The sequence below is a fragment of the Balaenoptera ricei genome, chromosome 2, assembly GCF_028023285.1.
Source record: "Balaenoptera ricei isolate mBalRic1 chromosome 2, mBalRic1.hap2, whole genome shotgun sequence".
Classification (NCBI taxonomy): Eukaryota; Metazoa; Chordata; class Mammalia; order Artiodactyla; family Balaenopteridae; genus Balaenoptera; species Balaenoptera ricei.
The window spans coordinates 83,364,299-83,390,923 of NC_082640.1; the positions used below are offsets into that span (position 1 = coordinate 83,364,299).

The following is a 26,625-nucleotide window of genomic DNA, read 5'->3' on the forward strand; positions in this document are numbered from 1 at the left end:
TTGCTGTGCAAAAGCTTTTAAGTTTTTATTTTTTATTTTATTTTATTTTTTTAAAATGTTCTTCTTTTATTATTTATTTATTTATTTATTTTTAAATTATTTATTTATTTATTTATTTATTTATTTATGGCTGTGTTGGGTCTTCGTTTCTGTGCGAGGGCTTTCTCTAGTTGCGGCAAGTGGGGGCCACTCTTCATTGCGGTGCGCGGGCCTCTCACTATCGCGGCCTCTCTTGTTGCGGAGCACAGGCTCCAGATGCGCAGGCTCAGCAATTGTGGCTCACGGGCCTAGTTGCTCCGCGGCATGTGGGATCTTCCCAGACCAGGGCTCGAACCCGTGTCCCCTGCATTGGCAGGCAGATTCTCAACCACTGCGCCACCAGGGAAGCCCTAAAATGTTCTTCTTTTATTTATTTTTATTTTTTAATTTTTTTAAATTAATTTATTTATTTATGGCTGTGTTGGGTCTTCGTTTCTGTGCGAGGGCTTTCTCTAGTTGTGGCAAGCGGGGGCCACTCTTCATCGCGGTGCGCGGGCCTCTCACTATTGCGGCCTCTCTTGTTGCGGAGCACAGGCTGCAGACGCGCAGGCTCAGTAATTGTGGCTCACGGACACAGTTGCTCCGCGGCATGTGGGATCTTCCCAGACCAGGGCTCGAACCCGTGTCCCCTGCATTGGCAGGCAGATTCTCAACCACTGCGCCACCAGGGAAGCCCCAAGCTTTTAAGTTTAATTAGGTCCCATAGGTTTGAAATCTTTTATGACTTTGATTTTGCGTAATCTTAGTAGAGAGAAGTCTCTCCAGGTTTGGAAATTATTTAAGAACGTGACCTAGCTGCTATTGAGATATTCCACATATCCTCAAGTCAGAAGGAGCAGGTGGCTGCAGTGGCTCTTACTGGGCATGTAGGGTCTGCTGCTCTTTTGCTGGAGGAGTCGAGGGTCTCCTGTTAACTGAAAAAAATGCACAACCTAAAAGTTGAGAATTATGTTTTATTTGGAGGACAAAACTGAGGACTTAAGCCTGGCACACAGCCTCTCAGCTAGCTCTGAGGGACCGCTCCCAAGAGGTAAGGGAGGAGCCAGGATATGTAGGAGTTTTAAGTCAGAACATCAAAAGATTACTGTTAATTGAAGAAAACCAGACATCTCAAATTAAGGAATTTAGCACTTTTCTATTTATGGGAAGATACAAGAGTCTGGGTTCATTGAAATCATTCCTTTGATACGCACCTTAGCTACTTAGGACCTGTATCCTGCTTTTCTCCATCCTGAATCCCCTCAGGGTACACTGTTGGGGGCAGTGATAATGGCTGATGGTCTGATGGCCACAGCATCCATTGTTTGCTGATATGACAGGCAACATTTTTTATTCACAAGTGATATTCCACATACATTGGTCAGGGTCCCATCGAGGAAACATGGGGCACATTCAAATAGGATAAAAGGAGGAGGGTTTATTTATGAAGGGAGCAACTACAAACTGTATGGGGCTAAGGGGGCTCTGAGGAGCAGTAGGGACCTGGAAACAGCAGCCCTTTTTGTTCAGGCACAGAGCCTGAAGGGCAGGCTGGGGAAAGTCAGCAATGACTCGGAACAGTAACATTCTGTCAGTCGGCAACACAGCCAGCCTGAGGCAACTTTGCAGGGAAAGAGATGGGGAGATGTACCCAGCACCTGTCTCCTCCTGCTCTCTCATCTCCTGCCAGGGTCCCCACTGGTCAAACGCCACCAGAGCCCATTGCCTTGGTCCAAACAGGCCAGTCTCCTGCGGCAGAGAACAGGGTGTAGAGCTGGAGGGGCAAATGAAATCCTTCCAGCACAAACCATAAAAAGCATCCAGAGAACTTATGAGCAAAAAAGCAAAAAAAAAAAAAAAAAATTAACAATCAAGAAAGCACAGCACACAGAGTGAATGAGAGCTGGTTCTCCCAGGAACACAACATGAAGTGGTTACTCAGATACTAATTTTTGTGTTGAACTTCCTAGCAGCCACAGCAAAAGGGAAACCTGGTGGGTTGTACAGCTCACATTGTGTGTCTGCACACGTCAAACTAGAAAGACAGTGAACTAGATTTTCCCTGGGGTCTACTCATTGTTCCCTGTCCCAGCTCTTGGCACTGATGGTACTAGAGTGTCATGAGAGAATTCAGGTGTTTACCTTACTAGTAACTGAGCAAGAGAAGAAATGCAGTATTCCTAATTTGGGAAAAATTTTGTTTTCAGGTTTCAAGGAAGATTTTCAGATGGATGTTTTTAAGATCCTGGCAGCCATCCTACATCTGGGCAATGTGCAGATCATAGCAGTGGGCAATGAGAGATCGGCGGTCAGTGTAAGATATGTGTTTGTTTCACCCTTCCTGTGTTGGGACAATCATCAGTAGAAACCTCTCATGGTTACCCTGCTTTTGCATTTTAGCACCAGGCACATTGGGCCTACTGGGGAGACCAGTTTAACAGGAACAAGGAAGGTAGGAGTTTCCATGGGTTACCTTCAAAGAGTAAAGCTTCTTCCCCTTGCAACAGTAGAGAAGGGGGAAATGCATTCTCTGTTTTTCTTTTATTCAACAAATTTTTACTGAGTGCCTACTCTGCCAGACACTGTTATAGGCTCTGGAGAAACAGCAGTGAACAAAACAAGATCAGAAGGCCTTCATGAAGCTTATGATCTGGGGGAAGGAAGTGGAGGAGGGGGAGACACAATAAACAGTTACAGGCTCTGGCAGCTGACGATAGCCATTAAAAAGGAAAATTAAGCAGAGTAGGGGTGGGGCGGGGCTGTGCCTTTTGTATCTGGCATTCAGAGAAAGCCTTTCTAATTCCATAAGGAAGTGAATTGTGTCACTTCACACACACACTTCGGGAAGAACATTTGAAGTAGAGGGAACAGCTGGTGCAAAGGCCCTAAGGCAGGAAGTGTTATTGGAAAAATAGCCAAAAGGTTGGTAAATGCAGAAAAGAGTGAGAGAAAGGAGGGGTGGTAGATGAGGCCAGAAAATGAGGGGTAGGCGGGAGGGAAAGGTGCAGATCATGCAGGGCCTTAAGGGCACTGGACAGTTTTAAGTAGAAAGGACACCTCCTACCTCCTGACACATGCCTGACTCAAACACCAGTGGTGCTCTCTATGGAAATATATTCCCATGTAAGTTTTGTGATGGATTTCTTTATTTAATGGACACAAGATAAGTTTATGTATGTGTCTCTTTAGCAACAAATGTTATGAGTGGTGATTCTTGGTGGGGTATGTGTTTGCTTATTCTCAACAATATCCATGTAAAGAGGACAGTCACACAGTTAAAAATTTCTCTGAAATGCAAAATCTTCTTATCGTTAAAACTTTGTATTAACGTGTGTCTTAGTCATCTCCGGTTGCCATAACAAACTACCACAGGCTGGGTGGCTTAACAACAGAAATTTATTTTCTCACAGTCCTGGAGGCTGAAAGTCCAAGATCAAGGTGCCAGCATGGTTGAACTCTTGGTTCATGGTTGAACCTCTTCCTAGCTTGCAGACAGCTGCCTTCTTGCTGTGTCCTCACATGGCAGAGAGAGACAGCAATATCTAGTCTCTTTTCTTATAAGGACACTAATCCTATCATGGGGGCCCCATCCGCATGACCTCATCTAAACCTAATTACCTCCTAAAGGCCCCACTTCCAAATACCATCACATTGGGGGTTAGGGCTTCAACATATGAGTTTTTCATATGACTGAAACAAACATTCAGTCCATAACAATATCTACTTTCATGTCTCCAAAACAACAGATGGGAACAATTGTTAATTTTGTACACCTGGTAATTTCTCAGCTCTGGGACCTGTGGTTTAAGGGGAGAGAGCGCTGAGCAGAGATGAAGGGTGTGTTTTTGGCCTGTTGCCATATGACCAGGAGGTAATTCTCCTCCCTCTCCTCAGATTCCTACATTAAGCGCCCCGCCCCCATCCCCACCAATATCCAGCCCTGACAGAGTCAGTCAGTTCACAAAGGACTGGGAAGTTTGGAGAAAGGTGATGGTAGGCCTGGAATGTGTGTAGGTGTGGTTCTCCCTCTGGATACTGGCTCATTTACCCCAGAAATGGGCTGCTGCACTTTTTCTTCTGAAACTCCCATGACTTCCACCCAACAAATGCCCTTGCTTTGAACTCTGTCCTGTGAAGTTTGTTGTGAAGGTAGTATTTTGGAGGAGGAGTTAAAATTGATAGACTAAAAATCCTTTGTCTATCCATCTTAGGAGACAGATTCCACAAAAAAGATGTCAAATCTTTGTAGAAAATTATCAGTCCTGTAATTTTCAGTCATTTGCATCAAGAACTTGAAATATTGGGCAAATTCAATCGGATGAAGCCAGCTTACTTTTTAAAACTTGCTGCCCCTTTGCATTTCCCCCGGTAGCTGCACCTGTAGCTGAATGTTTTTAACTCAGAAGGTTTGGTTCCTGCTTAGAAGGAAGGAAACCAATGACTCTGCCAGTTCCCTCCCCCAGGGAGGGAATCAGGCACATTTAAGACAGGCTTCATACTATTGTGATCTTGGTCAGAAGGGATGTGGGTTGGCGGCAGGACTTTATAGGTTGTTATCGCCACTGTAATCTGATGCTTTTTAAATGCAATCATGTGGTTTTTCCCCGATTGGCTGAGATGGTGTCTACAGATCAGCCTGCCTCAGAAGTTCCCCTTCCCGAGAGGAATGATGGTGTGCAGTCACATGGGATCACATCTCCTTGCCTAGTGACAAGGACCCCTAGTCCATGCTTCCTGAAGACAAACAGGAGCAGAACTCTCCTCGCCTGCTGGCCAGTGGGGCAGCTCTCCTGCCCAGGCTTGGGAGAGAAATAAGATTCACTTTGTACGTCCAGGAAGAGTCCCCACCACAGCCCTCAAGTTGGCTGGGAAGCTACTTTACTCCAGGGAGCCCACCGTGTTCTCTCTGACAATGACACCTAGGTACCTCCTGGGCCAGACCCCCCGGGCAAATCCCAACAACACAAGGAGGGAGAGGTCGTGAGTATAGGCTCTGACAGGTGGCCTGGATGTGATGCAAAGGGAAGAGAGGCTTCAAGGCTGTGTCCACACGCACAGGAGAGGGGAGAGGATTGCTTCTGTGGCCTAAATCACTACTGACATTCTTTGGCCCGAACGAAAATCCAGATGGGACCAAGCCCAGGACTGCCTGGCATCACCACAGCGGTGCCCTGCCAGGGACCAGGTGCAGGCTGCGTGCCACTGCAGGCCCTCCTGCTTCACTCCCAGACCTGGCTCTGTGTCCTGAGGCCTGGTCGTGCAGAGGCTGAGGGGCCTGGCTGAGTGGGCCAGTGCTGGTTTAGATGGCCCGATGGCCCTGACGGGGCTTGTGTCTTGCTTTTGAAGGAGGACGACAGTCACCTGGAGGTGTTCTGTGAGCTCCTGGGCCTGGAGAGTGGCAGAGTCGCTCAGTGGCTGTGTAATCGCAAGATTATCACAAACTCCGAGACGGTGGTGAAACCCATGACCAGGTCCCAGGCCATCAACGCCAGGGACGCGCTGGCCAAAAAGATCTACGCTCAGCTGTTTGACTTCATTGTGGAGAGAATTAACCAAGCCTTGCAGTTTTCAGGCAAGCAGCACACTTTTATTGGTGTTTTGGACATTTATGGGTAAGAGTCTCTTCAGTGAGCCTGTCTTTCCTCATTTAAATGTCGAATGCCTGTTATTTTTAGATCATTTTGTTCTGGTTGCTCTTTTGTGTTTCACATGATCAGAAAGATGGTGTTCTCTTTTTTTGCATATATATGGATGTTAGATACAGTCTCCTGGGCTACAGTGTCTTTTTTCTAGGGTATATTAAATAAATTCTAAATCAATAATGGCCAACATCCAGAGCCACATGCCAGCTACCATGCTGAGTGGTCTCCGTGCACCTTCTTATTCCTCAAACAACCTTGTAATTACCCTCGTTTTACAGATGAAACAACTAAGCCTTAGGAAGACTCTTTCACAGTTGCTCTGCTGGTGGGAAAACCCAGCACTGTATGAGGCTCTCACCCACTTCTGTTTCCCTATAGAGGCCCTGTGAGATGTAGAGCCCTGACATACCTTTCCCATTTCGTAGGGTGAAAATAACAGCCCCAGCGGTCCTGCACCTTGCCCACACTCACAGGGCCAGAGGTAGACTCAAACCCAGGCCTTTTACCAACCAGCCTCCTCACACCTAAAATCCTCTTCCATTCTTGGATCATGAGGGTCATGTGTTTGCCCCATTCTCCAAGAATTCTAATCATTTGGGGGACCAAGTTCCCACATTGGGGTTTTTTTCTTGGCTTCTTTTCATTGCCCAGTCCTGCTTTTCCAGGTCAGAATTGTGCTAAAGACACCTGTAGAACAGCCAAGAAGAGTGAGTGAGGCCTGGCCAGCGTGAGGGGAGTTAGCACCCGGGCTTTTGTTTGTTAGCAACTGGCCTCGGGCACCCAACCCCTTCCCCCTCCCAGGACCAGCCCTGGTTTCTCAGGGGGAGGAGGGGCACATGGTCCCAGGGAAGGCATCACGGAGTATTGCACCCAGATTGGGGAGTATCCCCCCACACGCCGGGAAAAGCAGCTCACCCTCCCCTTCCCGTTTGGAGGGGAGAGCCGGCTCTGCTGGGAGGGCAGGCAGAAGGGGCCGCTGAACTGTTTTTTACCCATATAGAGAGAAATAGCTTTTCCCACAGCTATTTAATGTGAGGCTGTGCCTCAGGGGAGTTCCTTGTTTAACTTAGGTTCTAAGTTAATACTGTACATATGACTCCCAATTAATAGTATCTGTCAACAGTTATAAATTAGTGATACATTGCTGGGGTAGTCTAATAAATTATTTACCTTGTCCATTCAAAAAAAAAGGATTTGAGCAGCCAATAGTCATTTAAGCAGACTTTTACATGGGAATAGTCCTGCTTAACAATAGTCTGTCTCATTGTGGTGGAAATGTGACTGTTATATTTTTTTCTATTCTTTTCTGTGTTTTTAAAATGTCTTTAAAATAAATAGCCCTTTATTTTAAGAATATATTATTTCATTCAAGAACAAATATGCATGTGCCAGGAACTATGTCAGGTGTGATTGATAAAGAAAATAGACATGGCTTCTGACCTCTAGGGACTTAACTTTTAGTGGAGTGGGCAGGCAGATACTTAGAGGTTGGGATGATTTCTGGGCAGGGAATAAGTAGATGGATGTGCTGCAGGTTAGCAGGGCGGGAAGAAGAGAGGGGGCAGCTGAGAACAGGGAGCAGTGAGTCAGGAGAATGGCAGGCCGGCGTCAGATCCGCAGGCTGATAGACCGCTGTCATAAGGAAGTTGAATTTTTGGCTAAGTGGGCAAATCTTTGACAGGAGTAATTGTAAATTTTTAAGAACTTATTAGAGTAGATTTTAAATTCATATTTTAAAATTAAATTCCTCCTTGGAAATTTAAAAAGTAACATGCTCACTGCCACCCATGAATTCATTTCATCCCTCCAAAAAAATAAGCTCTCCTCTTTAAGTAAGAGTGTTACTGTCTGGGGCGAATCCTTTCACACCTTTCTCCAGTATGCTTATGTCTAGGTTAGCCCTCGTGCATGCACACCTGCAGCTGTTGAGAGAACCGAGCTCAGGGTGACCTGGAAATAAGACAGCCTGAAAAGAAAAGTTACCCTCTGTGAAGGCGATTAAAGCCAAAGCTGTGAGCCTTGAGATTTCAGCTCGGAAAAACATGGAGGCTTGTGGTTCCCCAGCCAGTCGGGTATTTATGTTCTCTAGACCCAGAGTTGGAAAGGCCTGGGGCTTGGAGTCAGACCGCAGGGAGTGAGCACCGCAACACAGCTGTTGTGTGGCCCCCAGAAAGTCACAGAACCTCTCTGAACCTCAGTTTCGGAGGGGGCCTCTCTGGCAGGGTTATTACAAAGGTCAAATGGAAGAGATTGTGAAGATATTTTAAGAACCATAAGAATTGTTCAAATGTGAACAGGAAAACAGTCATTGATGTTTGACATTCCGCCCCTGCCCTAGGAAGTCCAGCCTTTGGCAGGGCACGATGAGGCCCTTTTGTCTCCCCTCCAGGCCCAGCCGTGGCCTGTCTGCAATGTCCAGGCCGGCAGAGCCTCCGGACCACCCAGGGCACATGTGGTATGGGGCTGTCCGGACTGTGGGTTCTGCTCCTGTTCCAAGTCACCCTGCAGCTGCCCAGAGGACAGTCCGGGCCCTTCACCTCCCCAGGAATTCTAAACTGAGCCAAACGGGCTCGGTCAAGTGAGATTCTCAGGGGACCCATGGTTGGAGCTGGCAGGAACCTCTCGGGATTAGAGCGATTAAGAACTAAGGCTTTAGACTAAGGCACCAAGAGCTGGGATCGAATTGCATGTCTGGCACCACATTGCAATGGTCACCATCTCTTCTGACCCTCGTGTGTAACAGTGGGGTCAGGGCAGCTCTTCACTTAGGGCGGTGTTGGGTTAAGTGAGGTGATGACCATCAATGCTAACACCTAAAGTACTCAGCCTCCTTCTGGCAGGAGCGCTCATCTGGACAGGTGGTGGGTTGGGTGGCCCAGTTTTGTTCAGCCCACATCACAGAGTGGGGTAATTCACATAAAATCAGGTTTCTGGATTCTCTTGAGAATCAGGTGGCCTCACATCCTGACCTGCATTAATCCACGGCCACAGCTGGCTGGAGCTGAGTAGCAGCTGCCCGTTGGGCAATCCTGGTTTTCATGGGCCCCGCACAGTTCCAGCCTGCCCCCCATTCTGTCGTCTACTGGTCTCCCCTCAGCTTGTGAGTTTGCAGCTCCAGAGACAGACACTGAAAGTCTGAAAATGGAGGTGGGGCTGTCTGCCTTGGACCTAAAGGGGTCTGCTGGGCTATGGGTATTAGATGGCCTTGCCCTTTTCCTCCAAGGACTATGAAAGCACCCCTTGGGAGGCAAAAACGTGCTGCCTCTGCGTGCAGCAAAGAGTGGGGCAACAGGAAACAGCGTTGCTTTTTCACTGGAAACGTAAGTGTTACAGTCAGGTCAGCTCACAGCTCAGTCTGACACGGTTTGTCCTCGGACAAATTTTTCAACTTCTCAGTCTTATAAAGTGAGGATAATAATGCTGATGCCAGTGTTATGGTGTGGATTAAATGATATGCCATATTGTACCATGCCTATTTTAATGCCTGCCTCAGGTAGGTGTTTTGTACACCCAAGATGCCTTGCTGGGACAGCCTGGAAAAAGGTGACTTATAAACTGAATGCTAGGATATTTAAAACAGAAGCTTTGAGGCATATTTAAAACTTGCAGAAAACATAGAAAACTTTTAAACTGTAAAATCTGTGAAAAAAGGCTAACCTATAAATGAATGTATATATCCTACAAGTTATATCTTAACTTGTTTAAACTGTATTTCAGTTTCGAAACCTTTGATGCGAACAGCTTTGAACAGTTTTGCATCAATTATGCTAACGAAAAGCTGCAACAGCAGTTTAACCTGGTGAGTGACTTTTCTGCCTTCTTGAAACTAGCTCTCAGCTGTGTGTCTGTGTGTGTGTGTGTGTGTGTGTGTGTGTGAGAGAGAGAGAGAGAGACACAGAGACAGAGACAGACCATGGAGAGAGGCTCAGTCTAGTTCTTTCCCTCTTCAAATCTTGCTGGATCACTCACATGCTGGGTCACTGCACCATCTTGTGGCCATATCTTGAAGCTGCACCTTCCCATCCTATTTCATCTTTGTGGAGCCACTTGCCAACTTCTGTTTCAGTTCATCGCCTGCCATTCTTGGACACCGACCACCGCTCCCTGCAGCCAGACCAAACCCCTTAGTTTCCTGAAGGCTCCAGTCTTTGAGAGCCTCAGTATCTGCACTTGCTGCTCTCTCTGCCATAACCCACCTGCCCCTGTCCTTTCCCCATCCCTTCATCTTCACCTGGAGAACTCCTGCTTGTCCTTTGAAATTCAGCTTCTCCCACACAACTCATGAGGAGAAGATAGTGTGACATCACGGAGAGCGTGGGCTTTTGCTCAAACTGAACTGGGTTTGAGTCTCAGCTCTACCACCTCCTTCCTCTGGGACCTTGGGTTCTCTGAGCCTCATTTTTCTCATTTTGAAAACAGGTCAGTAGTATCTGCCTAATATTCTTGTAAGGAGAAGACCTAACGGTGAATCATACCCAGTAAATGTTTTTTTGCTTTCTTAGTCCTTGCTCCAGAATTAAGTCACGTATAAGCATAAGATTTCACCCTGTTGCGAATTTGTATTCTGTTAACATTCTCAAGGATTCCCTGGAAGTTTAGCATTTAATAACTGAAACTAAGATTTATTCCAAGTGGGTATGCAGCATAACTCACCTGAAGTCGAACTGTATCTGTAGATCCTGCCCCTCCCAGGACTCCAGTGCCATATTCCTCCCCAACACACACATTCACCTCAACCTCAGAATAACATGTGCCAGACACCTCCTGAAAATAGCATGTCAGAGGCTGCAATTCCATTTTTCTCTTTTTTTATTCTGCTTTTCCTACTCTTCCACTTCATCCTCCTTCTCCCCCACCCCACTTTTTTTTGGGGGGGTGGCTTGAGTCATCTATCAATGTGCAGATCCTCCTGGAAGAGATAAAACCTTAAAATATCAACATAAAAGCCTTAGTGAGCCCTCTCCTAGCTCCAGTCCCATGAATCTGGCCGCTGCTGGACCCCTGCATCTGGGTGGCCTCTGGGAGTTCAGCAGTGACAAAGTGAACCTGCCACCTTCCCTTCTTGGCTCCTTGCCTTCTACGCTCCCTCTTGTGATTAAAGCACCACCCCTGACCCAGTGTCCTGAGCCTCACGTTCATCCCAACCTCTTTGCTCTTGCTCACCTTCCTGGCACAGTGTCCGGCCTCCACAGAACCCCGGGCTGAGTCCTGACTGGGCTTTCTGCCTCCAGTCCTGCCCTCTTCAAAGCCATCCCCACCCCCAAACCAAGTTATCTTTCCAGAACTTAGGTCTCATCATGAACTCCGTGGGTCCTCACTGCCCCTAGGAAAAGGCCACAGGTCTGAGATTCTCTGGGGATACACAGGGGGCTGGTGTGATCTCCCCTCTGCTGTCCTTTGCAGTCCCATCCATTGCCCGCCCCCAGCACTGTTGTGCTGTCTCTCTGGTCTGTACGGGCGCCGTTCAGTTCTCAACCACCTATTGGGCTTCTGTGCAATTCCCACTGGGATTCTCCTGTGGGAGCCTTTCTCCTCGTAGCCCTTCCCCCTTCTGCCGCCTGCAGCCAGGATGAGCCTGAGCCAGCCCTCTGGGAAGCCTCCCTGGTACCCTCATGGCCCAAACAAGTAATGTACAAAGCTCCCCAAGTTGTTAGCTTCTCATACTGGCCCCAGAGCCAACATTCTCAGGTGGGCTGGTTCCCACCCGGCCAAAGAGGCTGGGTCTGCCTTGGACAGCAGCAGTGACTGAGCAGGAAGGGGCTCCGGGACCACCCTGAGTGCTAAAGGTGGCAGGCTGGCTCAGGCCTTACACCCCAGGATGTGGGCACCCCCTGCGAGTGGGCTGGAAGATGACAGACCCACGTTAGGACCTCAGCAGCACTGATCGTGGGTAAGGAGGGTGGCGTGCACCTCAGGGTCTTCCATAAACATTCAAATCAGTCATATATCTACATTTTCCAAATGTTTATGTCCTGTTCTTCAGAAGCACACTCTAATATTCTCTTTTACTTTCTATGTTGACTTCTGGATTTCCAGCATGTCTTTAAACTTGAACAAGAAGAGTATATGAAGGAAGATATTCCTTGGACTCTGATAGATTTTTATGACAACCAAACAGTTATTGACCTGATTGAAGCAAAAATGGGTATTTTGGAGTTACTGGATGAAGAATGCTTGGTAACTTTTTAAAATAATTGTTGTTTTCAACTTCTGAGTAGTAATAGATGAGCATATTGCAAAATGGATTTTTTTTAATGTACATGTGAATTCCTGACGTGTTACTACTTGGTTGGATGTTAATACTGAGACAGCAGTCCATAGCAGGAACCTCAGAGGGCCCGGTGCACCTCCCACCCTCAGCAGGTGTAGCCCACCCTTGGGTAGCATGCATGACCTCTTAGGTCATGTCCAGCAGGGAGGAGCCCTTTGAAGCTGTCCCTAGGTGTATATATAGAGTGGACATGGAAACAGCAAGTGACTACACACCAGTTGTTAATGACTAATAGGAACTGAGTTTTCTCTTATTTCCTGATTCCATGAGTCACCCACTGGGAGGTGCAGCTGAAAAATCAACATCATACAATTGAGAAAAGAGTCTCTAGGAATTTTCCTATTATTATTACCCTCTGGGAGGAAAAACTTTACAGTGAGTCAGCCTAGCAGTGTCCTTCGTCAGGCCACAGGAAAAAATAATCCCTAGGACAGTATTCATTTTTTCGGTTTAAAGGTTATATTTTAATGTTTAAACACACATCTTGTTTCTTTTCCAAAGATTAATTTTTACCACCCCCAGCCCCAAATGCTTGTAACGTTGAAGACTTACTGGTATTTTCTCCCTAGAATTCTCAATTCCATGGTTCTTCTCACAGATTATCCTTTCTGGTGCCACCTATGCTTTAGCCCCTTCAGTGATGTAAGATTAAAAGACAGGCATCAAGGTCAAACATTCTGGACTGATCTACTGGGGGCAGGGTGCAGAGGCCAAGGTAACCTCTAGGAATATTTGTACCCACTCTACAGAGTTATCCCCTATATGGAGTATTAGACTCACAGAGTTCAGGCTGAATATAATCGATAGCTTCACAATCACCCGTATCAAGAACAAGTTTTGCAACCAGCTTAGTTTAAGTAGGTAAGATCTTAGTTCAAGGAGGTAGTTATTAACTAGGCAGTAAAACAAAAGAAAAACTGTCTTCCTGAGGCAGGGGGTGGGGAGGACTACATTTGGGTTCCAATCTTCCCCCATTCAACCAAGAATAAAAATCATGTTCACATAATTTTGGGGGGAAGAAATGTTAAATTACTGCCAATTTTGCAGAAATAAAATGCTTCATTCTTACGTCGTTATACGACCGTTTCCTTTTCATCGATAACATTTTGTTCTTCTAAAAGAGCATTGATATGTCCATTTAAATATCACTCTAAAGAATAAGATCAAAGACAGTTTTATGCCGAGAGTTGCATTTGGAACAGAAGCCTCTCATGTAGAGCAGTTCACTCTGAGGTGCAACTCATCTTGGTTTCTTAGAATTAGCGCTTTTCCTCTCCTCTGTTTTCTTACTTGCTATTTGGTTTGCTTTTCTCTTCCAGTTACCACATGGGACTGATGAAAACTGGCTTCAAAAGCTGTATAATAATTTTGTCAACAAGAATGCTTTGTTTGAAAAACCCAGAATGTCAAACACATCCTTTATCATCCAGCACTTTGCTGATAAGGTACAGTGAGAGTTTGGAGCAGTGCTGTCTGCCCCTGGCCCACAGCTGTCTCCTGGGAGGAGCAAGCAGGCCAGGGACTTTGCTGGTCAGAACCATCATGCTTATTTAGCACGTAGCTTTGATGAAGGATACCTGTGTGTATGCGTGCGTGTGTGAGCGTAACAGTTCTTAATTTGTCTTTATCGCAAAATATATGCGTTTCAATTGTACTGCTTTAAAGATAAACGTGTTGCCAATGGACCTCATTTCTGATTTGGGGCTTATTGTGAGTTCATTAACCTTTTTTTTTAAAATTTATTTTTATTTATTTTTTTCATTAACCTTTTATCAGTTTATTTTCTCCGTGAAATTGCTATAATCAAGACAGCATAGTTGTTTCCTACATTGAAAGGAATATCTTTTTGCTGACCCTTTCCTTTCTTATTGTCATAATATATTTTTACATTGGTAACAAAGACTGACTCAAGATGATGGGTTTTCTCTTTTTTTTTTTTTGTTTGTTTTTTTTGTTTTGTTTTGTTTTTGTTTCCAATATGATTTATTTATTTTTAAAAAAAATTTTTTTAAACATCTTTATTGAAGTATAATTGCTTCACAATGGTGTGTTAGTTTCTGCTTTATAACAAAGTGAATCAGCTACACATACACACACGTTCCCATATCTCCTCCCTCCTGCATCTCCCTCCCTCCCACCCTCCCCATCCCACCCCGATGGGTTTTCTAAGTGATCTTTATTTTCTTTATATGTCTCCAATTTCTTACGAAGAAAATGTTTAGTAAAAAAAAATTTTTTTAATGAAATTACAGAAAGCTTAGGAAACGGAAGGAAAAAAAAAAAGAAAATGTACCACAACCACCTGCCCTAAATATGCTTTCTCATCTTGCTTTCCTTCCGTATGGAAACTCCTGCCCTCTGTGTTATTGCCGGGTTGGGTGTTACTCCAGTGGCTTGGCCGGCGCCTGGGGATCACGGGGACGGCCTGTGCTTGCCTGTCCTAGAGGCTGTTGCTGGGGGTCGGTCTGCTGGTTGTGCCTGAGTGACCACGGGGACACTGGAGGGACAGCCAGCCAGACAGCTGTAATCACCTTTGTGGGCCAGAGGAGCAGAGTTAAACGTGATCGCCTGTTAGCGCTTAGAGTTTTTCAGATAGGCTCCTGAAGAGATGCACGTGAAATGAGTGATGATATATCAAGTTCTAGTTTCTAGTTGTGGTCCTTTTATAATTTCACAGTTGTGATCCCAAGGGAAAAAAAAAGGATCAGACTTCAGGTAAAGCACATATGGGATTTACTTCAAGAGACCCTCTCTACAGTACGTGGTTTCTGTACGTTCAATTCTTGTCACCTGGCGCTTCCAAGAAGACCCTCTTAAAAGAACTAACAGTGCAGCATTCTGTGTGTACTATGGATTGGTGAGAAGAAACCATACACACTGTAGGGTCAGCTTAGGTTCTCAATTTCACTAGCCAAGGAAATAAAATTGTTTTGAGAGCGAGGCAGCTGTGCTTAGATGCAGAAAATCAGCACAGTTTGCCATGGTCCCCAGTGCCCCCAACAGAGGCACTCAGGTACCTGCGACCCTGTCCCTGCAGACAGTCTCCTGGGATCGGGAAGGCTCTATATTTGTCACACCTTTGCTCGTTTATACTAGTGGCTCACACACCAGCCTGGAAGAATTTATACAACAGTCCATGTGCTGTACTCACAAGGGCGTGTTTCCAGACAGCCAGCGTTCCTGGTTCATAACCCGAACTGTGCACCAGGAAGGACACTTTCCTACCCAGGGGACAAAGCAGAGTCCTTGCCCTGGGGTCCCTGAACACCCTCTCTGCCTCCATATTCCAGCACCCCTGGAAGCCTGTTTGTTCACAGTTTGTAAATTTTTATTTTTTTATTTATGAAGAATATATATCACATTTTAAAATATATAGTCCAGAGATTTGGCTATTGTAAATAGTGCTGCAGAGGACATAGGGGTGCATGTATCTTTTTGAATTCGTGTTTTTGTTTTCTTCAGATATATACCCAGGAGTGGAATTGCTGGATCAAATGTTAGTTCTATTTTTGAGGACTCTCTATACTATTTTCCATAGCGGCTGCACCAATTTACATTCCCACCAATAGTGCAGGAGGGTCCCCTTTTCTCCACACCCTCACCAACACTTGTTATGTGTGGTCTTGTTGACTTTATCCATTCTGACAGGTGTGAGGTGATATCTCTTTGTGGTTTTGATTTGCATTTGCTTGATGATTAATGATGTTGAGCATCTTTTCATGTGCCTGTTGGCTATCTGTCTTCTTTGGAAAAATGTTTATTCAGATCCTCTGTCCATTTTTTAATAGGGTTGTTTCTTTTTTTGGAGATGAGTTGTAGGAGTTCTTAATATATTTTGGATATTAATCCCTTATTAGATATATCATTTGCAAATAATTTCTCTCATGCAATAGGTGGCCTTTTCGTTTTGTTGATAGTTTCCTTCACTGTGCAAAAGCTTTTTAGTTTGATGCAGTCCCATTTGTTTATTTTTGCTTTCGTTTCCCTTGCCTGAGGAGACATTTATGAAAAAGTATTACTAAGACTGATGTCAAAGAGCATACTGCCTATGTTTTTTTTTAGAAGTTTTATGATTTCAGGTCTTACATTTAACTCTTTAATCCTGTCTGGAAACACGCCCTTGTGAGTACAGCACATGGATTGTTGTATAAATTCTTCCAGGCTGGTGTGTGAGCCACTAGTACAAATGAGCAAAGGTGTAACAAATAGAGAGCCTTCCCGATCCCAGGAGACTGTTTGCAGGGACAGGGTCGCAGGTACCTGAGTGCCTCTGTTGGGGGCACTGGGGACCATGGCAAACTGTGCTGATTTTCTGCATCTAAGCACAGCTGCCTCGCTCTCAAAACAATTTTATTTCCTTGGCTAATGAAATTGAGAACCTAAGCTGACCCTACAGTGTGTATGGTTTCTTCTCACCAATCCATAGTACACACAGAATGCTGCACTGTTAGTTCTTTTAAGAGGGTCTTCTTGGAAGCGCCAGGTGACAAGAATTAAACATACAGAAACCATGTACTATAGAGAGGGTCTCTTGAAGTGAATCCCATATGTGCTTTACATGAAGTCTGATCCTTTTTTTTCCCTTGGGATCACAACTGTGAAATTATAAAGGACCACAACTAGAAAATATAACTTGATATATCATCACTCATTTCATGTGCATCTCTTCAGGAGCCTATCTGAAAAACTCTAAGCGCTAAAAGGTGATCACATTTAACTCTTTAATATTTATTTATTTATTTATTTGGCTGTGCCAGGTCTTATTGTGGCAGGCCGGCTGCTTAGTTGTGGCATGCGAACTGTTAGTTGCAGCATGCATGTGGGATCTAGTTCCCTGACCAGGGATTGAACCCAGGCCCCCTGCATTGGGAGCGTGGAGTCTTAACCACTGGACCACCAGGAAAGTCCCTGAAATTTATTTTTGTGCATGGTGTGGGAGTAGTCCAGTTTGATTCTTTTCGTGTAGTTGTCTAGTTTTCCTGGCACCACTTATTGAAGAGGCTGTCTTTTCCCCCACTATATACTCTTGCCTCCTTTGTTGTAGATTAATTGCCTATAAAAGTGTGGGTTCTTTTCTGGGCTCTCTGTTCTGTTCTATTGATTTATGTGTCTGTCTTTATGTCAGTACAATACTGTTTTGATGACTGTAGCTTTGTGATTAGCCAGAGATTTGAATGTTTAAGCAGCCACCCTGGATATGTTGTTTGAGGGATTTGAGAAGCCTTATGAATCAGAAAGGGCTGCATAGAGGGTTTTTCTAAGCCAAATTCAATCAGGGCAAACACTGACCCACTCTAAACCTGACTCTAAGGGTTTTGTGGTCCTGGAAGGTTTTGTGATCAGCTGGTCAGTTTTTCTTTCCTTTCTACCACATTAATGCTGATTCAGGAAAACATTTCTGTTTGAACTCAAAGGACACCACTGAGCTTTTTTCCTCCTCCTGGTGGCTTCAAAGGCAAAGGGAACCCTAAGCCAGGTCTTCTTGTATTAGCTGCACATGTTACAGGGAACAGTCAGTCACCTGTGGCCAGTGGGAACTAATGGGTGAGTGTAGAGTGACCAGCGGCCAGTGAGAAGTCCAGGCAGTGGGAGAGCCTGGCGCTTTGCATCAGATGACATATTCCCAGCTTTCTAAGCTTTCTGTATTGGTGTTGCTGTGACAAACAGAAACTGAGTCTCTTTTTAAAACATTGCCTTTATAGCCCCTTCATTAATCTTTCTTTAAAAAGAAAAGAAACCTGTGGTACTTAGACGCTGTCTGCATTTGCCTCTTTGGAACTAATTCCTTTCTTTGCATAGGTAGAGTATAAATGTGAAGGTTTCCTTGAGAAGAACAGAGACACCGTCTATGACATGCTGGTTGAAATCCTGAGAGCCAGCAAGGTTTGTAAAGTCCTAAGAGGTAGTTAATGTTATTCATTGTGTACTTGACGTAGATCTAGCTGTGTTTCAGGAAAGAGTAAGAAGTGTGTGTGTGTGTTAACTGTCTTGTAGCAGTGAATTGTAGCTCCTACATACAAAAAATGACTATTTCGGAATTGGCACTAAAATATGTTTCTAGCTTCTGAAAGCATGCAAATTTCCACTATATGCAAAATCAGAAATCAAATATGCAGATGACAGAGACGAAGAACAGATAATACAATCATTTAAAGAATCATAATTCACATTTTATTAGTTCACTTACTTATACAGCACTTATCATGTGCCAAGCACTGTCCTAGATTCTGGGGATGCAGCAGTGAACAGGGCAGACAGGGTTCCTGCTCTCATGGAGCTCACGTCCCAGAGGGAGCAACATACCTTACACATGAAAGCAAGCAATGGTAGGTAGTGCTAAGTAAGTGCTCAGAGAAAACCAAAGCAAGACAGAGTGCTGCTCTGCATATGTGAGCTCCTTGAATCCACGGTTCTGTATGATGAAGTGTCACCATAAGAGTGACTTCTGGCTTTTTCTTTTCCTCCTTAAACATTTCTTTCAGTTTAAGAATTTTAAGAATTCGAATTCTTAAAATATGAGAAAAAGGATATTTCATACACAGTCCTTTATTTTTTGTGAAGATTTGGTTATCATATTTATTTTCCTTCTTTTAGAAGGTCCCCAGTCCTTTGCTGATGCTCAAGTATTTTTTTTCTCTTTTTTTAAAATTTTATTTTATTGGAGTATAATTGCTTTACAATGTTGTGTTAGTTTCTGCTGCACAGTGAAGTGAATCAGCTATAAGTATACATATGTCCCCTCCCTCTTAGACCTCCCTCCCTAGCCATCCCACCCATCTAGGTCATCACAGAGCACCAGATGCTCAAGTATTTTGACAGTTTCCCAAATGAGCCTGAGCACTTCCCACTAATGGTCATAAGTAAATCACAGGCCATGGCAACTTCAGTTATTAAAATTGATTTATGACAGAAATAGCCTGTATTTGTGTACAAAATTAGTTGACGTATTTCACCAATTGTTTACCTGGGGTCCAGTCTGGAAGAGGGACACAGATCGTGGTGAAGCACAGATGGGTCTCTGCACTAAGCCCACAAGCTGTCAGAGGCCTGGGAATTTCAGATTCACTTGTTCCACAGGGGCTACAGGATGCATCAGGCAGGAATTCTCCCCCAAAGAAGGTTTTCAGTGTCTGATTTAAAAGAAGAAAATACGACATCTTCTCCAAGAGAGAAGATAAGACATTTAAAGAAATAAGTGATGCAAGGTAGAAAGTAGTGAGTGTCTTAAAAGAGGTACAGATCAAAGATTAAGATAACCGAGAGGAAGTTGGGATTAATTCGCACTGGGACACCAGGGAAGTTATTGTGAAGGGGGTGGGGCTAGAAAATATTATAATAGCACCTTGAGTAATGGGTAGGGTTTGGATCTACAGGGATGAGAACGTGGGGTTAGCAGGGAGGAGATTCCAAGTGCAGAAGCAACGTGAGCCAAGGCACAGAGGGAGGAAGAGTAAATGCTTCTCCTATTCTGACACTTGGAGTGATACCCACATACAGACATTCACATGGTTTCCTTTCTGCTCCCATTCCTGAGAAAGAAACCGTCAGTCATCCCAAGCGAGGACGACCCCCTTGTGGAACTGAGATTTGGCCAAGATTGTTACTTTATCCCCCACTGGTTTAGACGGGGGTGGGGGCGTTTGTTGTGACCATTTCCTTGATCGTTCCAGCTGAGGACTGTGGGCGAATACTTTTGACATTGAAACCCTCTTTGTTCTTCCCAGTTTCATCTCTGTGCCAACTTTTTTCAAGAAAATCCGGTTCCTTCTTCACCTTTCGGTTCAGCGATCACAGTTAAATCTGCAAAGCCAGTCATCAAGCCGAACAACAAGCATTTCCGGAGCACCGTGGGGAGCAAGGTACTGAGAGAGTTTTCTGAGGGCGAGGGGGCTGAGGGCGGGGAGCCAGGGGTGGGTGGGACCCATTCCGGGCCTGGACACGGGCACTGGGTTTCTTCAGATCTATTAGTATAAATGCACATGCAAAGAAAAGTAGTCGTTCATCATCATAGTGCCTCAACCTCTAAGGCTACACACATCTGAGCAAACCATATGTTTGCACAGTAACCCGAGTCACTAAAGTCCTTTGCTGTTTGGGAGTATTGGACAGAGAACTGCTCTGTCCACAAGAGCAGGATATGCTGATAAACCCAGTCACAGACTAAAACTTTTCATAATAGATGTTTATGCATGAAGTTAACTTTTCCTCTTGAGTAACTTATCAAGGTTGGACCTTTTTTTTTTTTAAACATCTTTATTGGAGTATAATTGCTTTACAGTAAGGTTGGACCTTTTTTTTTTTCCTTTTAACCTGGATCTAAGTATTAAATTTCAGCACCATGTTTGTCACCTGACCTTGTTTCCTAGTTCCGCAGCTCTCTGTACTTGCTCATGGAGACCCTCAATGCCACCATGCCCCACTACGTTCGATGCATCAAACCAAATGATGAGAAATTGCCCTTTGAGTAAGTGTTCTTCTGCAACAGAGGGGGGAAGAAACACTGAGGAAACGGTTCCTGTCGTGATGTTGGAGAATTTGCTTGCAGTTGTCATGAACTTTACTGTTTCTGGGTTTTTAAATGATTCAAAACAAGCCTGCCCTCTACATATAAGGTTAGCACAACCCCTCTGGCTAAGCCGTCTCATCTCCAGGATTAAGCAAAAGGGTTAGATTTGAAAGAATTATTCTACAGCTAAAGCTTACGCAACTGAGAAAGCCAGAACATTTTCCTTGATGGTAAGAATTTGTATGTGTTTGCAGGAGAAATGCTGTAGAGGGGATTGAAGTTTTGTCTTCCAACGTGCCTTGAGGCCTTACTTAGACTTGTTCTCTGGGGCCCCAGGGAGAAGGCCCAGACCCACGAGTGGAAGTTGTAGAGAGCCTCTTAGCTGACTCCACCTGAGAGGTGTCTAAGGCAGTGGTCTGTCTGGAGGTGGTGACTGTGTCTGTGTGTCCTCAGAGGGTCAGGCCTAAGCCAGAGGGCCACCTGTGGGGTGTCTTATAAAGGGAACTCAGCAACAAGTAGGCGCTGGGACGGGTGAGCTTGGACAGTTCTTCCACTCTGGTTGCCATTCGAAGCTCAACCCAAAGGCCATTTCCCCACAAGGCTTCTCCCTGTTGCCTCCCTCAGTCAGAATCAGCTGCTCCATTCCCCGTGTCCTCAGTGAAGCTTTCTGAACTGTTTCACAGAGGTGCTATCTTCATTTGACATGCAACACATATTTATTAAGTATCTGCTGGGCTTGGGGATTACACAGGCAGATCCTGTTGCCCAGGAGCTCACAGTTGGGGCAGGTCCGCTACACTGTTCACGGGCCTGTTTATCAACTGCGATGCCTTAACACATGATCAGATCGTCTTCTTTCAGGTTTGACTCCAAAAGAATTGTTCAGCAGCTGCGAGCCTGTGGCGTTTTAGAAACCATTCGCATTAGCGCGCAGAGCTACCCTTCTAGGTACGTTGTCAGTTCCTTGTTTGGGGGGAAAAGTGCCCAACTTCAGGTGTGTGCTGAGATCCAAGGGAGGGGCTGCCGCGTTTTCATCAGATATGTTCATAAGATGTCCCACTGTGCTGTGGGAAGGCCAGATGAACCAGCAGCATGTGGGACAGAGGCCACCGTCCCCGCCCTCACACCCCACCCTCATCTCTGCACTAGTGAGGGTCGCCCGCTGCCTCCCCAGTGCCCCTGAGAAAGGGAGTACCTGGAGGGGGAGACAGCTGTCGGAGCGGAACGTTAACAGGAAGCATCCAGGGAGCAAAACCGTCCAGGTGTGCTCAGGTGAGGTTTGTGGGCAGTGGGTCAAAGGTCAGGGTCATTGTCCCCAGAACAGTGGCAGGTAAGCCCTTGGGGTCCACACGCAGCATGCGTTTCCTCCGGCCCGCCTCCTTAGGTCTGCCTTGACTTTCCAGGTGGACGTACATCGAGTTCTACAGCCGCTTTGGGATCCTCATGACCAAGCAGGAGCTTTCATTCAGCGATAAAAAGGAGGTGTGCAAAGTGATTTTACACAGGCTCGTCCAGGTCAGTCCTGCTCTCTCCTGGAACCACGGGCTCGCAGACACCTTCCTCATCTCTGCCTCTGTCTCAGGGCTGTAACAGTCGTGAATGCCTAAACAGGAAGGAAACGTGCCCCGAGCGTCTGTGTGCTAAGGAGATCAGAGCAGACCTACTCATGGGGCATCATCTCCTGACAGCAGGAGTCACCTTGAGGGACCCGAATTCAAACCCTGGCCTCCAGCGCCACCGTGTCCTCCTGTCCTGCTGTGTTCTCCCACAGCCTAGGGAGCTTCTGCGGGCCAGGCTTACGTTACACAGTCAGCTAGACGGTCGCTGAGCCGGGGGTTCCAAGCATGGCCCTCGGTGTGGACTTAGAGGTTTGCTGAAGCCATGACTTGTGATGGAAAAGAGGTGGGGAAGCAGTGATGATGGCCAGGAAGGGGGTGGTGAAGAGAAGCCAAAGGAAGACAGAAACCAAGCCTTTCCAGGTGCCTCTGCTCTTCCGTGCAAACCACCTGTGAAAGGCTGGAGCCCCCCGGCAGCCCAGCCAACAACGCACACACCCCTTCCCACCCCACAGACGGATGCCTCGCCCTCAAGTCCATTTCTCCCCCAGAAGGAAGCTTTAAACAAACAAGGCAAAATATAAACTTCTAGGTCATAATCAGAGCTTTTCTGCTTTATGTCAAAGAGATGTCAGAATAACAATGTTGGTGGCATGTTTGGATCTCTAAACATCTTTTCCGAATACTACAGAAAATCTGAAAGATTTTGTTTCTGATTACGTCATTTTTCTCTTCCAGGATTCTAATCAGTACCAGTTCGGTAAAACCAAAATTTTCTTCAGAGCAGGGCAAGTGGCTTATTTAGAGAAACTCCGGTTGGATAAACTGAGGCAGGGTTGTGTTGTGATACAAAAGCACATCCGTGGCTGGCTCCAGAGAAAAAAATTCCTCCGAGAGAGACGAGCGGCCCTGATCATCCAGCAGTACTTCCGGGGTCAGCAAACCGTGAGGTATGTTGGAACCAAGAAGACGTGTGCCATCATATGGCTTTCTTCGCCATCACCTCGGGGGGCGGGGCCTCCTTTCTTCTGGGACCCAGGTGCAGATGCGTCCCCCGAGGTGGCTGTGAGCCTCCAGGTGAGATGGGTGTGTCCTCGGGGGCAGGTGGTGCTGACTGCCTGCTGTCCCCACGTGGCAGAGGTGACGACCAGGACCCTGAAGAGAGGAAGCCCTGATCAGCGTGCTGCTGAAGAGGGTCAGAGTTCCTGGTGAGACCAGGTAGAGGGGCTGGGCCGCTGGTCCATGGGAACTGAAAACGCCTCAAGTGATCAAGGTCCAAGTGAAGCCTCAGAGTAGAGACACCAGTGACCAGCCTACCTTGCAGGTGGTGGGGCAAACCACGCCTGAGGGGACCATGGCAAGGCTCTGCCCGCAGGCACTAAGCCCCTGGGTGGGGCTGCCTGAGTGGAGGGCAGTTCCGCCGGCCACGCCCACCCCGCCCCTCCTTGAGTTCTCCCAGGAGGCCATGCTGGCCTGGCCAGCAAGACGGGCGTCCCTCCTGGACAGCATTTTGTGGTTCTGTGTCTGCCCTGCCTCCCTCCTTCGCTTGCTCCGAGGGTAGTTGAGGGCGCAGGTGTTTAAGGGTCAGGCTGTGGGGCTCAGCCTCCCTCGTCCCAAGCTTGAGCCTGACCTCCAGCAGCATCTGGGCTTCTGCACGTGGCTGACACACCACAGCCTTCATCTCAGCACCCCCCAAACTGGACTCGCCGTTCCACCCCCCTACCCCCACCCCAGCCCGCTCTCCTCCCAGGCGACCATCTTACACAGAAACACAGCCAGCCTTGCCCTCCTGAGCCTCTGGTGTCAGTTAATAGCAGCAGTCTCCAGGGCAGGGAACTCCACAGTTAGCTTCTTCCCCAAACTCATGCTCCCTTTCCGTTTGGGAATCACCGTGGCCTGGGATTCTATTTCCCGCTTGTCTCTTGTGTCTGTCCCGTTCGTTTCATTCCTGCGCCCCTGCCCTGGACGAGGCCTTCGTCATCGTTTGCCGTTCACTGTACAGCACAGCCCTCCACCTGCTGCCTGTCTCTCCCATCTGCCTAAAGCAGGGCCTGCCCTGCTCCTGCCGTGAATGCCTCCAGCGGCCCCTGTTTCCCGCAGAAGAGCACTCAGGTTTCAACGTGGTATTCACGTCCCCCCATGGCCTGGATGCAGTTATAAGCATGGAAGCTCTGTGAGGACAGGGACCATACTTGTCTGGTTTCCACTGCATCCATACGTAAGACCCAGCACAGTGACTGTCACATAGTAGGTGTTCTAGACATACATATATATATATATTTTTTTTTGTTTGTTTTTGTTTTTTTTTTTTAAATAACAGATTGTCCCCATCTATCTTTCTTACCTCACAGACTACCAATCTTCTCCATGTATCTTATATTCTAGCAATTCCAGACAAATTCCCTTTCTCTGAATATTTCAGGCACTGTTAGGCCTTCACGCCTTCACTGGTCCCTTAGTCTGAAATGCCTTTTCCAGCCTTCACTGTCTACAGAGATCCTACTTTTCCATCAAGGCTGGCTGACATCTCAGCTCTTCCCAAGCAGAATGATATTTCAATAAGATCTCTCTTAGAGATCTTTTAGTAGTTATTTTACTTTTCTTCTTATCCCACTTGACCATTTCTGTCTGTTTCATGAGGTTGTAAACATTGAAGGTAAGAACTTTGTGTTCACCCCCCGTCCTTCAGATAGATCCTTCGAAAAACTTTTTCTGTTAAGGGCCAAATATTTGGGCTTCTGGGGTCATGTGGTTTCTCACACAGCTGTTAAACTCTGCCTTTGTAACGTGAAATCAGCCATGGGCCATTTGTAATTAATAGTTGCAGCTGCATTCCAACAAAAGTTGACAATAATAGGTGGGAGGCTGCAGATTTGGCCCCCAGGCCGTAGTTTTCCAACCCCTGATCTAGAGCCTCCAGCGTGATTTCCCACAAGAATGACTAGATGAATGAGCGAGTGCATTGCCAAAGCACAGTTGTGTTGTCACGGTCTCTGTGGGTATGTGAGTGACAGTGGGGTGATCGGCCTGAATGTGAAGAGTGTGGCAGTTCCCACGTGGTGCCCCGTTCCTGGAGCAGGTCCACATTCGGATCAGGGTGGAAAGGAGAGGTAATGACACTGATCTTGAGTAGACATTAGCATAAACCACTTACAGCGTTTAATGTGTAGATTTGCAAAACATTTGAATATGCCTTAGTTAAGAGGTGTTGCACAAGCTTGCTGCTCTGGAGTAGGTGTCAGTGCCCTGTGGGTAACAGATTTACTCTACATTCTTTTAAACCAAGGAAAGCTGTTACCGCCACAGCCTTAAAAGAAGCGTGGGCAGCCATAATCATTCAGAAGTACTGTCGTGCGTATCTTGTCCGCAATTTGTACCAACTGATTCGCGTGGCCGCCATCACCATCCAGGCCTACACCCGAGGATTCCTGGCGAGGAGGAGGTATCGAAAGGTGAGGCTTTCTGGGATGTGAATGTCTGTTCGTACATGTCCTCTACAGGTGGGATTTGGTTATTGTTTCAAAAGTCTAGGTAGGAGAAACCATTTGCAAACGATGCTACTGATGAGGGATTAATTTCCAAAATATACAAAAAAACTCATACAGCTTGATATCAAAACACCAACCCAATCAAAAAATGGGCAGAAGACCCAGATCAACATTTCACCAAAGAAGACATACAGATGGCCAATAGGCACATGAAAAGATGCTCAACATCGCTAATTATTAGAGGAATGCAAATCAAAACTACAATGAGGTATCACCTCACACCAGTCAGAATGGCCATCATTAAAAAGTCTACAAATAATAAATGCTGTAGAGGATGTGGTGAAAAAAGGAACCTTCCTACACTGTTTGTGGGAATGTAAATTGGTGCAGCCACTATGGAGAACAGTATGGAGGTTCCTTAAAAAATTAAAAATAGAGTTATATGATCCTTCAATCCCACTCCTGGGCATATATCCAGAGAAAACTCTAATTCGAAAAGATACATGCACCCCTATGTTCATAGCAGTGCTGTTTACAGTAGGTAAGCCATGGAAGCAACCTAAATGTCCATCAGCAGAGGAATGGATAAAGAAGATGTGGTGTGTGTGTGTATATATAGATACATATATATGTATACATACAATGGAATATTACACAGCCATAAAAAAGAATGCAATAATGCCATTTGCAGCAACATGGATGGACCTCTAGATTATCATATTAAATGAAGTAAGTCAGACAGAGAAAGACAAATATCATATGATTTCAGTTATATGTGGAATCTTTAAAAATGATACAAATGAACTTACTTACAAAACAGAAATAGACTCACAGACATAGAAAACAAACTTAGGGTTAGTTACCAAAGGGGATAGCGGGAGGTGGATAGATAAATTAAGTTTGGTATTAACATATACACACTACTATATATAAAATAGATAACAAGAACTTACTATATAGCACAGGGAACTATATACTCAATATCTTGTAATAACCTATAATGGAAAAGAATCTGAAAAAGAATATATATATAGGTATAACTGAATCACTTTGCTGTACCCTTGAAACTAACACAGCATTGTAAATAATTACAATTACTTACAATGTAAATAATTGTAATTTACAATGTAAAAAAGAATCTGAA

The 26,625-nt window shown here is 45.7% G+C and overlaps 1 protein-coding gene across 3 annotated transcripts in view; it reads left to right on the plus strand.

The window, feature by feature from the left end:
- The window catches only part of MYO5C (myosin VC), a 106,465-nt gene that overhangs the window by 31,581 nt on the left and 48,259 nt on the right, over positions 1-26,625 (plus strand). For 2 of the 3 annotated variants that reach the window (XM_059913283.1, XM_059913285.1), the window contains exons 9-20: positions 2,226-2,332; positions 5,365-5,630; positions 9,378-9,459; positions 11,697-11,837; positions 13,251-13,376; positions 17,731-17,814; positions 19,656-19,790; positions 20,298-20,395; positions 21,299-21,385; positions 21,841-21,952; positions 22,732-22,943; positions 25,280-25,445. In XM_059913283.1, the coding sequence (XP_059769266.1) occupies positions 2,226-2,332; positions 5,365-5,630; positions 9,378-9,459; positions 11,697-11,837; positions 13,251-13,376; positions 17,731-17,814; positions 19,656-19,790; positions 20,298-20,395; positions 21,299-21,385; positions 21,841-21,952; positions 22,732-22,943; positions 25,280-25,445 (1,616 nt within the window). The remainder of the gene's footprint in view (positions 1-2,225; positions 2,333-5,364; positions 5,631-9,377; positions 9,460-11,696; positions 11,838-13,250; positions 13,377-17,730; positions 17,815-19,655; positions 19,791-20,297; positions 20,396-21,298; positions 21,386-21,840; positions 21,953-22,731; positions 22,944-25,279; positions 25,446-26,625) is intronic. The other variant, XM_059913284.1, reaches the window with a different exon arrangement.